Below are 14,285 nucleotides of genomic sequence, written 5' to 3' on the forward strand. Positions count from 1 at the left end.
TAAAAAAAAAGACGAATGAACGATTTTTCTTATTTTTTTTTTATTTTTTTTTATTAAACTGAGCTTTTGAATATTGTATTTGGAACGGCTACGACACCGTCGTGTTCCGTGCGCTCTATCTGGCTATTATTCTTTAATCTGTGCATGTTACTACGTCAATATTTTTGAGGCAAAACATTTTTTAAGTTCTAGTCTTCCGAAAACTAAATACACACCTACCTTCTTTCTCGATTAGAGCTCAAATTAGCCCGAGCCAGAATAGAATCTGCATTTACTTTTTTTATACAACCACAGAGCATTGAATAATTTAAATGCGGAACATAAAAAGCATTTAATTAAAAATATTTTTTTGTGCTCATTTCATATTTCTATCAGAAAAGAGTCGAGAAATGGCGATTCTGAGGATTTTTTTTTTGTGCGCTATAGAAAAACAGTAAGGCTACCATTCCACTAGAAGATAATTAATTAAATATGTGTACGTAGTAGATGCCCGAGTTTCACCTACGTAGTTTCCTTTCCTGTAGTTGGTAATATTGAGTTAAAATATAGTGTATGTTACTCGGTGAAGATGTAACTTTCTAATCTTCTAAAAGCAGATCGAATTCCAACACCATGTGGCGGAGTTTTCCTTCTTAAAGGTAAATAATACTGTATAAGAATTGCGAAAATTTGTAAATACCTTTGTAGTAATTTATGATATAACTATGAAATTTTGTTTTTAGTTTTTAATTCTCACGTTGTTATTTTTTAGTATTTTATTGTTCTTCCCTTTTTAATTTTAGTTAGTTGTAATGTAGATTTCTCTCTAATAAAGATTTTTTCTTTGGTGAAAGTATTTATAAAATCATTTGAGTGATTTGCTTGTTTAAAAAGTTTAAACAAGCAAACAAAAATAAATCTTACCTCTTTATGGTATTAATTTGGATTTATATTCAGTTATTAGTTTATTTCAGTTAGTCAGTTTATGTTAATAGTAACAAGGTACCGCTGGATGCAGGCGGCACAAAATTGTGGTGTTTGGAAATCCTTAGAAAAGGCTTATGCCCAGCAATAGATCATAACAATAAAGCCTACTTGAATTTTCGCCGTGCGATAAAAAAGAGCGGCTTACTGGTCAACATTCCTCAAATATCATAATAAAAAGGCGGCAAAATTAACATTCGTCCAGCGTCTAATTCCGCCCGCCATTATTTTCCCGTTCGACAAAATGGCGTCTCGTCTGCGACGCAAAGCGAATTAGCTGAGAAATTTTAAAGGGATCAATGCCTAATAATCCAATACGAATGAATCGTCCGTAAATTCGCTACCGACGTGCCCCGCATGGTAACGCGGCTCCTTGAGAACACTGGCCGGGAAAGCTTTCTGGTGACGCCCGCAGACTGAGTGGGGACAGAGGCGTGGAATAATTATGACGTAATATACGTATGTTGAGGTGAAAAGTATTACTATAGTAAGTATTACTTAATTGTTATGCAATGCAGCAAAATTGTGTTTTTTTTTAATCAATGACAAGTTAGCTCTTGACAGCGACTTCACCTGATGGTAAGTGACGATACAATATAAGATAGAAGCGGGCATAGTTGGAAAAGGTAGAAGTTTATTCTATCCAACCCTCCAACGGCTTATACATTACTATGTACCAAAACGCTAAATCGCTTGGCGGTAATCGTCTTTGCCAGTAGGGTGGTAACTAGCAACGGCCTATGTTTACCACCAGACCAGATATGTGTCAATTTAGAAAATCTATACTAATATTATAAAGCTGAAGAGTTTGTTTGTTTGAACGCGCTAATCTCAGGAACTACTGGTCCGATTTGAAAAATTCTTTCAGTGTAGATAGCCTATTTATCGAGGAAGGCTAAGGCTATATATTATTCACGTATTCCTACGGGAATGGGAACCTCGCGGGTGAAACCACGCGGCATCAGTTAAAAAATAAAAATATCCTAAATTGACCCGTACTGGAAATCCAACCCAGGACATTTCTGTTGAGTACCACAGCACTTCCAACTACGCCAGAGAGGACGTTTTTATATGTGAGTGCAGCGTAGTATTCTAAAATTAAATCACTAGCAAAAAAAAAGAATCCTGAGCTTTGCGAGAAATTCAAGGGCATGAAAGGTTAGTCTTCTCACTACAATGAGGAAACTGTCAGGTGTAAGCAAGTATTTGTATTCTCACTACAATGAGGAAACTGTCAGGTGTAAGCAAGTATTTGTATTCTCACTACAATGAGGAAACTGTCAGGTGTAAGCAAGTATTTGTATTCTCACTACAATGAGGAAACTGTCAGGTGTAAGCAAGTATTTGTATTCTCACTACAATGAGGAAACTGTCAGGTGTAAGCAAGTATTTGTATTCTCACTACAATGAGGAAACTGTCAGGTGTAAGCAAGTATTTGTATTCTCACTACAATGAGGAAACTGTCAGGTGTAAGCAAGTATTTGTATTCTCACTACAATGAGGAAACTGTCAGGTGTAAGCAAGTATTTGTATTCTCACTACAATGAGGAAACTGTCAGGTGTAAGCAAGTATTTCTATTACGAGTAGCATTAAAGCTGCTCTGTGCCTCGCCTCAGTATGCGAGGGTTCAGTCCGGAGTGCAAGCAGCCGCGAACAGCGCACAGCGCCCGTCACAATGCTGCAAGACTATTAATCCTGCGCTCAACACTTTCAAAAATATAGCGGAGTTCCTTCATCCGGGTAAAGAGCTACGTTATTTCTCTCGGAAGACGAACGTAGTGACTGGCTTTGCCTTACTAAATAGGGCAAATGCTTTAGTATGCGCAATTTTGATTTACGTTCAAAAAGTACCTAACTTATTAAAACTTATAACACATGTGAATAGCTTGGAAATTTCGTCGATGGGGGAAAGGACTACGCGGGTGTGAAGTCGTGCGCTCGGGGCATCTCTACTGCCCTCCCGGCCGCGCGGACTATCGGGAATATTATTATTTGCCAAGCTATAACATACATACTCTATGATATACTCATACTCTGCAATAATACCTACTAATATAAAGAAGAGCCCTAGCCTTGTTGACCGTGGCGGTTAAAATAGGCATATGATAATGAGGTATATGGACGCGCTTGTAGAAAGAAGTGAAAGAAAGTGATTTAGAATAAGAATCCCTCTAGAAGTCTAACAGGCAAACCACAAAATACATATGTACAAGTCCAAACTAAAAACAAACTAGACCGTTTGGCCAAGACGTTTTTACGCAACCTATTCGCAAGATTATAAAATAATAAATGTGACATAAAACAACTCTTCACCCATTAAACAGATGAATCATTTCTAATTCGGACCTTCTATCACTTTACACATGTAAAGTGATAGAAGAAGGTACCAGGTCCAGGAAGTACCTACCCTAAATTTTTTTTTTTTCAAAATTTTATTATACAACTTCGTCTACATTTTTAATGTACATCTCTGTGCTAAGCCGCAGGCAAACGAACGTTCGGACGGGCGTACAGACAGACGGGCATGGCGAAATCATAATAACTAAATTAAGAACTATATAAACTAAGAATTAATCATTGGATAGAAGCAGGCATTACTTTGCGGAAGGTCATCATGATTATATAATGATTTATTTATTTTGCTATCATCCGCGAAAAGTCGACGAACCCATGCGACAACGTCACCCAGGTCCGACAAAATACTCTCTACGTACGTTTCACCCCGAAACCGGAGCATCCTCAGGAGATGTTGACTCTGCAACGTGCAATTGCACGTCGCGGATGATAGCAAAATAAATAAATCATTATAAACTAAGAATTAATCGATAAAAAAATACAAATAGATGTGTATTTCCTCCTTTCAGTATTGATTTCTCTTACAATCTCTTTCGGTCAATGTTTATGTGTGTCCGCCGCGGCGCGAGTGTAAGCTCGATGTTTATAGCGCGATATTTTATACGGAGTATGGACACCGGGGGACCAAGAGACTATATTTTAAAGGGACATTTACTAGGGTTATAAAAATTAAAAAATTGCTATTGTACAATGTTATATTGTTTATCTACTCTCATAGTATACAACTTCAATTATGTAATTAAAAAATATATACGTGCATACCTATTTTAATGAAAAAAATACTTGTACCTAAAAATGGAAAATTACAGTAAGTATATATATAATATTGATATCCTTAACAAAAGTGTTCTATAAAATACTTATAAACTTATAAACTTTTTTGCTATTATACTCGTAGTAGTACCGTTAGTAATGAGCAAATTTATATGTTATCTATACTAATATTATAAAGAGGTAAAGTTTGTAAGTTTGTAAGTTTGTCACATTTTTTAAATGGGGTAATCTTCGGAACTACTGGTCCGATTTTAAAAATTCTTTCACCAGTAGAATGCTACATTATCGGGGAGTGCTATAGGCTATATTTTATATTGGTATCATATATATTAGCCGAGTTATCACAGTTTTTGTCATACAGGTCGGACCGAAAATCCTCTTAGGCAGACTTATTCGCATGCGCTGCCTTAACCATTGTGTAAAATTGAAATTATTGTATGGAGGCTTTATGTATCTTTAAAAGTTCTACAAAAAAGTCCGCGACACCATATACCTATCTTCTATACATTAGCAGATATAGTACCTTTTGTGTTTTAAAAATTATTAATTTTATATACTTAGGTTTGCGTCATTATTTATGCTACTTAACTTAAATCCTTATCAAAATAAATTATTTAATAATCACAAGGATGTTATGGAGATAAGATTTGCCCTTTACAGTATGTTAATTAGTTAAATAGTTTCGGAGATAATACAAAATTTCTAAAAGGCGGAATGCCGCTTATGTTTAAGCGCCAACCGCCAAATTAAGTTGAACCTTCCTCTATAGGTTTCTACGTATTTTATAGGGATCAGCATTTTTGGTTACTAAACTCTATGTAGGCGTTTTATCCATTTACCAATAGATGGCGTTGAGCAAAAACACCATATTTTTGTACGGCGCTAGGGAGATTTATGCCGACTACATGATGATCGAAATTGATTGTTCATACATTGATGTTGGTGGTGAAAAATTTACTTAGATTTTGGCAAGTCGATGTTAATTGTTACTGATTATGTTCTACTTCTAGGCACGTACCACGTAGGTAATTAAAGTTAGCTACAGCTAGGTACTGTTTGTCTGACTCTGTATATATTTACGTATTTCACTATTTCTTTTTAGATTTTGAAATAGAGATTAGAGAAATAGAGACATACTTTAAGTTTTAATTTATAGTTTAGAATTTAGATACGTCGTACTTTCTTTGTTTAGGTTCAGGACCAGGTTCAGGTAATCAGGTTTAAACTTTAAATTCAAATAAATAATTTGTAATTTTATTTTATTCGTTTCGTTTCGACTCTCGTCATACGTATTTCGTGTAATTAGTTATTATTTCGTTTTATGGTATTATTTCGATTGTTGTGTATATAAATTAATTAAAACTTAGTAAGTGTAATTATAGTGTTTTGTGTTAACTTAATTTTGTAAAAGATATACATACGTAGTCTATAATCTATAATCTATAATCTATAATCTATAATAATATTATAAAGAGGTAAAGTTTGTAAGTTTGTAAGTTTGTCACATTTTTTAAATGGGGTAATCTTCGGAACTACTGGTCCGATTTTAAAAATTCTTTCACCAGTAGAATGCTACATTATCGGGGAGTGCTATAGGTTATATTTTATATTGGTATCATATATATTAGCCGAGTTATCACAGTTTTTGTCATACAGGTCGGACTGAAAATCCTCTTATACAGACTTATTCGCATGCGCTGCCTTAACTATTGTGTAAAATTGAAATTAATATATGGAGACTTTATGTATCTTTAAAAGTTCTACAAAAAAGTCCGCGACACCATATACCTATCTTCTATACATTAGCAGATATAGTACCTTTTGTGTTTTAAAAATTATTAATTTTATATACTTAGGTTTGCGTCATTATTTATGCTACTTAACTTAAATCCTTATCAAAATAAATTATTTAATAATCACAAGGATGTTATGGAGATAAGATTTGCCCTTTACAGTATGTTAATTACTTAAATAGTTTCGGAGATAATACAAAATTTCTAAAAGACGCAGAAATTCCACTATATGACGCCCGGCGCTTTCATTTACGTAGTTCCCGTTCCCGTGTGAATATGGGGATCAAACATAGCCTTGGACACTCGCAAATAACGTAGCTTTCTATTGGTAAAACAATTTTCCAAATCGGTCCAGTAGATCCAGAGATTACCTCCTACAACCACACGAACTTTACCTCTTTATATTATTAGCATAGAAGTCTCTATTTCTCTTAGTCATACCACCACTCTCGAAGGACTGGACCGATTTTGCTAAGGGTAGGAGTAAGATAGAGAAGTTACAGGGTAGGTTAGGGTACGGGTAGGGAAGCGTAGGGGTAGTGTAGGGGTAGGGTAGGTTTAGGGTAGTGGTAGGGTCGGGGTAGAGGTAGGGTAGTGGTAGGGTAGAGGTACGGGTAGGATAGGGAAGTGGCAGGGTAGGGGTAGGGGTACGGGTGGGATAGGGGTAGGAAAGGGATAGGGTACGGGGAGGGTACGGGTAGGATTGGGGTAGGGTATAGGTAAGGTAGGGGTAGGGTAGGGGTAGGGTTGGGGCAGTGGTAGGGTTGGGGTAGTGATAGGGTAGGGGTATGGTAGGGGTAGGGTAGGTTATGTTAGGTTAGGGGGTAGTAGTAAAATTGACATCGAATTTTACGCAGACGAAGTCGCGGGCGTCCGCTAGTACACATATAAATTTGCTGATAAGACTGATATCTATACTTATAAGAAATCTGTAGAGAGGTCAATTCTGTACATGAAATATATTGCCAAAATAACTATCAAGGGGTGATTAGTGATCGATACTGATGCCAAAAATGCAATCAGTAAAATTTTTGTCTGTCTGTCTGTCTGTCTGTCTGTCTGTCTGTATGTTCTTTATAGAAACAAAAACTACTGGACGGATTTTAACGAAACTTGGTACAATTATTCTACATACTCCTGGGCAGGTTATAGTATACTTTTTATTACGCTACGGTCAATAGGAGCAAAGCAGTGAAGAGAAATGTTGAGAAAACGGGAGAAGTTACTCAATTTTTTTAGGCTTCCGTCGCGTGTACAGCCGTAATCGTTAAAGTTACATAGAAATCATGTATGACGGAAATATTCTCCTTAAAGATATCTATAAAAACACAACAGCACATAAATGTCTATATTTTATGGTTGACTCACAATAACACGTGTAACTCCCGATAGCATAGCAGTTCGGAGCTTTCTAACTATATTTGTCTAATCTTATGTTTATAACACTCATCACTCATCCCCAACTAAAAAAGTTAACATTATTACCTATTCAATAAAAAAAGAATCATAAAAATCGGTAAAGAAACACCAAAGTTATACAAGAAATACGCTAAACCATCCCGCGTGAATATTAATTCATGCTATATGGATTACTAGCTGACGCCTCGCGGTTTCACCCGCGTGGTTCCCGTTCCCGTAGGAATACGGGGATAATATATAGCCTATAGCCTTCCTCGATAAATGGGCTATCTAACACTGAAAGAATTTTTCAAATCGGACCAGTAGTTCCTGAGATTAGCGCGTTCAATCAAACAAACAAACTAAATAAAGAAATGCAGCCTTAATGAGTAGGGTAGAGGTAGGGTAGGGTAGGGGTAGGGTAGTGGTAGGATAGGGGTAGTTGAAAGTTTACAACGACTTTCACGCGGACGAACTCGCGGGCGTCCGCTAGTAAAGTAATAAAACTACTAAGTTACTATTTTCACTATCTATTTTTGATTTTTCAAATATACGAATTTAGTTTTAATTTAGCAAAATTAATATTTATTATCTAAAATAAATGCAACATGTAATAATGGCCTATAGATGTCGTTTTGACCATGTTCTGTTAATCCTAAAATGACAAGGTATCTCAAACAAAAAAAACAAAAATCATTTATTTCAAGTAGGCTTAGTTTACAAGCACTTTTGACACGTCAGTTGACTATTTGTAAAGATTCTACCACCGGTTCGGAAGGCAGATTCTGCTAAGAAGAGAGAGAGAGAGAGAGATTTAATATTCAACATGTCAAAAATTAGATTAGGCAAACCGGCTAGAAGAGCATCATCTTTTAATGCCTGTAATGGACAATCTTCTTTGAATACCAATTTGAATTTAAAACTAATATGAGAGCAACAAAATCTATAATGACTATCATAAGCCAGTGTGTAATCTAATCCACGGCACGTAGGTGGCGACATTGACGTAGAAGGCTGGTCGCGACACGCGGCAGTCGTCGTGTCCAAACGACACCAAACCTACGAGCGTGTCACCGCTCACCAGCGGACTGCCAGAGTCTCCCTGAGGAAGAATAGTGACGTCTAGGATATAATGATATGAAAATACTATGATTTATTGCACATTAAACAGAAAATATAGTCAATATTTATCAAGCTATTGCATAGCTTTTATCGCGGGCTTTGAGCGCAGGGACCGAATCAAGAAATTCCGTAACGAAACCTAACACCCAAGCCGTGTATCAGTTTAACATATGTATTTCGACGTTATCATATCGACTCAACTGGACAAGTGGTGTGAAAAACTTATTAAACCAGATTTCGAACGTAAAAAAATTTTTATTTTTGTATACATATATAATTATTATTTTTGTTGTTATATTTAAGTGAATTTCTTTTTGTGTTTCTTATTTATTTAATAAATGAAAAAAAAAGATTCTTATCACCACGCTCAAAAAGTGTAACTTGAATTAATATCAAGAAAAAAAATACTGCATATGTATATAAAATAAATAAATAATTATAATTGCATAAGTTGATGAAGAATGCTATGCAATAGCTTTACCTGAATCCCTGAATGTCACATGAACTTATTTATCAATCAATTTTTGACTTATCTTCATTAAACTATTCATAAAGATAAATAAATAACAATGATGATGGTAATATTATGTCGATTTACTTACATGACACACTGAGGATTTGTTATTTGGGCTCTTGGCGCAAACGTTCGTCACATCTAACAACTTCAGATACGATTTTAATAAGAAATGGTATTCCTTGGGTAAGCTACTGACGCATTCCTCATTCGACACAGCTATGACGTCAGCTTTCTTTAAATATTTCGATACTCTTCCAGTCTGTAACAATTAAATAAGGTGAAGTTAGACATAACATATAGACCCGTAACACCTAATAATATTTCACGCCAAACGTTAGCCACTTCTGACTGACTGACTACGTGAGCGTAAGAGCTAAGCTAATTACACACAAGCGTACTATGGATGCGTGCTATGGATGCGAGCTATGGATGCGTGCTATGGATGCGTGCTATGGATGCGTGATATGGATGCGTGCTATGGATGCGTGCTATGGATGCGTGATATGGATGCGTGCTATGGATGCGTGCTATGGATGCGTGATATGGATGCGTGCTATGGATGCGTGCTATGGATGCGTGGTATGGATGCGTGCTATGGATGCGTGCTATGGATGCGTGATATGGATGCGTGCTATGGATGCGTGATATGGATGCGTGCTATGGATGCGTGCTATGGATGCGTGCTATGGATGCATGCTATGGAAGCGCGATTTGATGCGAACGAATTTGCCAAGCTATAGCTTCGAATACGTTCTCTACTATCGATACATTGCATACTAGTAACTCGAACTGTGCATCTTTCTCGCGTTACTTAGCTTAATATTGGTGGAAACGGACACATATTTTCGTAAATTACCTCGTCTATTCCTCTACCAACGACCATTAGTTGTTTGTTTTGTAAAGTTCCTGTCATCGGTAGCTTGATCGGTTGTATCTTCTTCGTGAACCGCAACCGTTTGCGAAGCTTCAGAAGTGCAATATCGTGTACTGGGATGCTTGAGAACAGATCTGTATACTCCTCGAAGATGATCACTTTAGTATACGGAACCCGCAGACTGTCGGTGAAGCTTTCTCCACCCACCCACACGTATTTGATATCTATGCGGCTGAAAAATTATAACATAGTACAGTATAACAAAGTATAACATCATGAAAAGCCTGTATTCGACCACTGCTGGACATAGGCCTTTCTGAGAGACGCCACCAGACACGATCCTCTGCCTTCCTCATCCAGCCACTTCTCACTACCTTCTTGATGTCGTCGGACCATCTAGGGCGTCATACACTGCGCTTGCTGGTGCGTGGTCTCCTTAACCAAAGTATAACATAGTATTGTATAACAAAGTACAGAAAGCTATATTTTACATGAATATGTAAGTACTGGTTAGGGTTTCAACGCGTCTCATAAAGAAAAAAAACATTATTAACCAATGGCGTCGGAGTTAAGATATCACTCTCTCTTTCGTTGCGGTGGTGCGTATTATTTTCGATTGCGCCGCTATTGGTCGTAATTTTTCTATACATCGAGATACATTGTGGTGTGCATCATAGGCCTACAAGAGAGCAATAGAACAAAAGCCTGCGATAGTCAGACATTCTTCATAAAAGAAATAAAGAATATTTTTAACGTCATACCAAAACGCTGTCACAGTGACATGTAGGTCACGTTCTGAATCGGCAGTGTATAGCGCGGACTTTCTCAGTCTACGGTGTAAAGTGCGTTTGTCTTAACTCGTATAATTTATTATCCATTCTTTTACTTTGTGTTCGTAAGATTGCGTAAGATTGCGACATATATATATTTGTTTTTTTTACATTATACTATTGTTATCCTGTGACTCTTGCCAGTCAGTGTAGGAAGTTTATGTTTTTTAATTAATTTGCAGTTTTGATTATTATTATTATTATTTTTTAAATAAGTAATAATATATAATTATTTATTTATAAGTATTTTATATTTTTTTAGTTTATTAGCTTATATGATATTATATATTTTATTAAGAATGATAGATTTTACTGATATTATTAATGATGATTATTTTTCCTGTTCTTCTGACAACGAAGAGTTTCATAGTGCTGCCAGTAGTTTATCGTTCAATAGTGATAGTTCTACAGGAGAGCTGGATGCCAAACTGAAATCTCTCCTAGTAAATAATTCTCACTGTCTCAATTTTGCACACATTAACGCACAGAGTATTCCGGCACATTTTTCTGATCTTCTCGCATCTTTTAGTGACGTTCAGGTGGATGGAATTCTGATCTCTGAATCCTGGCTAAAACCTTCCCTTCTTACTTCTCTATACACCCTTCCAGGTTTTACACTAATTCGCAATGACAGAAACTGCAAACGCGGAGGAGGTGTATGCATGTACCTCAAAGATAACATCACTTTTACCGTGATCACTCAATCTTCTAGTACTTACTCGGGGAACTTTGAGTACCTATTTATAGAAATTTCCTCTCATCATACCAAAGTTCTTCTTGGTGTTGTCTACAGTCCTTCTATGAATGTTAATTACTTTAATGAGTTCGATAATATACTCGACGATTTGAGCCCTTCCTATGAACACATAATTATCATGGGAGACTTAAATACTTGTTTATTGAAAAATTACCACCGATCTCTACAATTGAAGTCTATTATATCTTCAATGAACCTGAAAATTCTACCTCTTTCTGCTACTCATTTTTCCCCGCATTGCACTCCATCTCTACTGGACCTCATTGTTGTTTCCAAACCTGATAAAGTTCTTGTCCACGGTCAATTAACAGCTCCATTTTCTTACCATGACCTTCTTTTTTTAAGTTATAATTTATCATTACCTAGACGTAAAAGTAAGATTATTCTGCGACGGAATTACAAGGGGATTGATCTTGCCTCTTTTAATGATGATGTATCAAAACTCGACTGGTCACCTTTGTACAGTGCATTGTCTGTAGATGACAAGGTTGGAATACTTAGCTCGACTCTTATACGATTATTTGACTCACATGCACCTATTAAACGTATAAGAGTCAAACATTTTCCGGCCCCTTGGCTTACTCCGACAATTAAAAAGCTCATGGCTAAAAGAAACAAAGCAAAAGGTCTTTGTAAAAAGTATCCCAGCGATGACAATGTAGCTGCCTATAAGAGATTGCGAAATCGCTGCAATAGGATGTGCAGAGATGCGAAGCGCCGTTATATTTTTTCCCTTATCAAAGAATCCTCATCTTCACAATCCTGGAGGTTTTTCAATTCTCAAGGAATTGGGAAATCATCTGTTCCCTGCAAACTTTCTGTAGACATTAACTCCCTAAATAAACACTTTTCCACCCCTCCAATCAAAATCCCTTCCACAACTAAATCCCAAACTCTTCAAAATTTGGCTAGTGTCATTCACAATTGCGATGACTTCATCTTTCAGGATATCACAGTTGATGAAGTTAAAAAAGCAATCCGCAACATCTCCACAAAAGCCGTTGGGTGTGATGGCATAAGCCGAGACATGCTTAGCCTCATCAGTGAGGCTATAGCACCAATTATCAGCCATGTGCTAAATTTTTCCCTGACCTCTAAATGTTTTCCTACCGCGTGGAAGCTAGCCCATGTTATCCCTTTACCTAAAATATCTAACCCTTCCTCTTTCTCGGACTATCGACCTATTTCTATATTGCCCATTATCTCAAAAATCTTAGAAAATGCCGTTTTTAGACAACTCTCCTTCTTCCTTTGTCACAATAATCTTTTGAGTTCATACCAGTCTGGTTTTCGTCCAATGCACAGCACCACCACCGCACTTCTCAAGGTCACCGAGGACATTCGTATTGCTATGGACAACAAGAATCTGACTGTACTCATACTTCTTGATTTTAGCAATGCGTTTAACTCGGTGGATTTTGATGTTCTCCTCGGCATTCTCCACTCTTTAAACCTTTCACCGCCTGTAATTGAATGGTTCAGGTCGTATCTTTTTGGCCGACGGCAGAGAGTCAGCTTTGATGAAACTCTTTCTGAGTGGGCAGACATCTCGGCTGGCGTACCCCAAGGTGGAGTCCTGTCTCCTCTCTTATTCTCCATTTTTATAAATCAACTCACCAAAGTAATATCCTCTCACTATCACCTCTATGCAGACGACTTGCAACTGTATAGGCATGCTTCTGTCACGGATCTTGTTTCGGCAGTGGATATTGTTAATGTGGATTTGGAAAATGTGAAGAAATGGGCTGATGCACATGGTCTACTTGTAAATCCTGGAAAGTCGCAGGCCATGATTGTAGGAGGTCGACAATTACGGAGTCGTATTCATTTTAAAAATTTATCTCCTATAGTATATGACGGCACACCAATACCCTTGTCAAATACAGCAAAAAATCTTGGGCTGAAAATTGACTGTAACTTATCGTGGTCTGGCCACATAAATGAGGTTAGTAGGCGGATCCATTTTTCGCTTCATTCCCTTAAGCGTTTGCAAAATTTTCTTCCTTTACGTACTAAAATCTTACTTGCCCAATCCCTTCTCCTTCCTATTCTTGACTACGCTGACGTTTGTTATTTAGATGCGACAGAGGAGCTACTCGACAAACTCGATCGACTTCAGAATTTGTGCATCCGATTTATATACGGATTGCGCAAATTCGACCGTATTTCTTATTTCCTATATATAACTCACTACCTGATACCATTTTCAAAAAAAACCCATCTGTTGATACCTTCAAACATCGACTTCGTGAACACTATCTTTCTTTGTCATCATAGATATATTATATGTATGTATGTATATATGTATTTGCAGAAAAAAAAATAGAACGCATACCCCCAATTATTGATATCGACACAATGCGCGACAGTCAGCACCCAGCTCTCGGACAGCACGGTCGCGCCACAGCCCCACAAACCCGCGTAGTACGGCGCCTCGTCGATCCTCACGTGCTCCCCGGAGATTACTAGCTTCTGCTTGCCTTCCGCGTCTGACAGGATATAATAAGAGTTTTCCATTACGCCCACATATTACTTTGTTTAAATTACTTCCTTTTCTGTGTAAAACTTTGATTTTTAAAGGCTTTCTTATTCCTATCTTGTTTTACAAGTTATACTACCTTCATTTACACATCAATATTTGCAACTTCACTTTAAAGTTGGGTTTCAAAGTTGGGTACCAAAAGATAAAACTTAGTAGTAATGGTAGGGACCCACCATCGATATAAATCGTTAGATGGGCCCCTCCATACTAAAGAACGCACAATTTTATGTCATTACTCAAAGACGACACGCGCATCTTATCTTACGTACGTAACAAGTGCATGCTGTGAGTGGATGTGAACTTGAAAAATATTTACTGTTTTTTTTCATTTTAATCCCTTAGCCTTCGTGTTCATTTT

At 37.0% G+C, this 14,285-nt stretch overlaps 1 protein-coding gene across 1 annotated transcript; it reads right to left on the reverse strand.

The window, feature by feature from the left end:
* Positions 1-8,240: 8,240 nt before the first annotated feature.
* LOC112053832 (trypsin alpha-3-like) lies at positions 8,241-13,902 on the reverse strand. Its single transcript, XM_052884021.1, has 5 exons — positions 13,803-13,902; positions 12,665-12,848; positions 9,781-10,030; positions 9,010-9,183; positions 8,241-8,387 (listed from the first exon to the last, which is right to left on the reverse strand). The coding sequence occupies exons 1-5, from the start codon at positions 13,900-13,902 to the stop codon at positions 8,241-8,243; spliced, it is 855 nt and encodes a 284-aa protein (XP_052739981.1).
* Between the last annotated feature and the right edge of the window lie 383 nt (positions 13,903-14,285).

Source organism: Bicyclus anynana, chromosome 10, assembly GCF_947172395.1.
Source record: "Bicyclus anynana chromosome 10, ilBicAnyn1.1, whole genome shotgun sequence".
Lineage (NCBI taxonomy): Eukaryota > Metazoa > Arthropoda > Insecta > Lepidoptera > Nymphalidae > Bicyclus > Bicyclus anynana.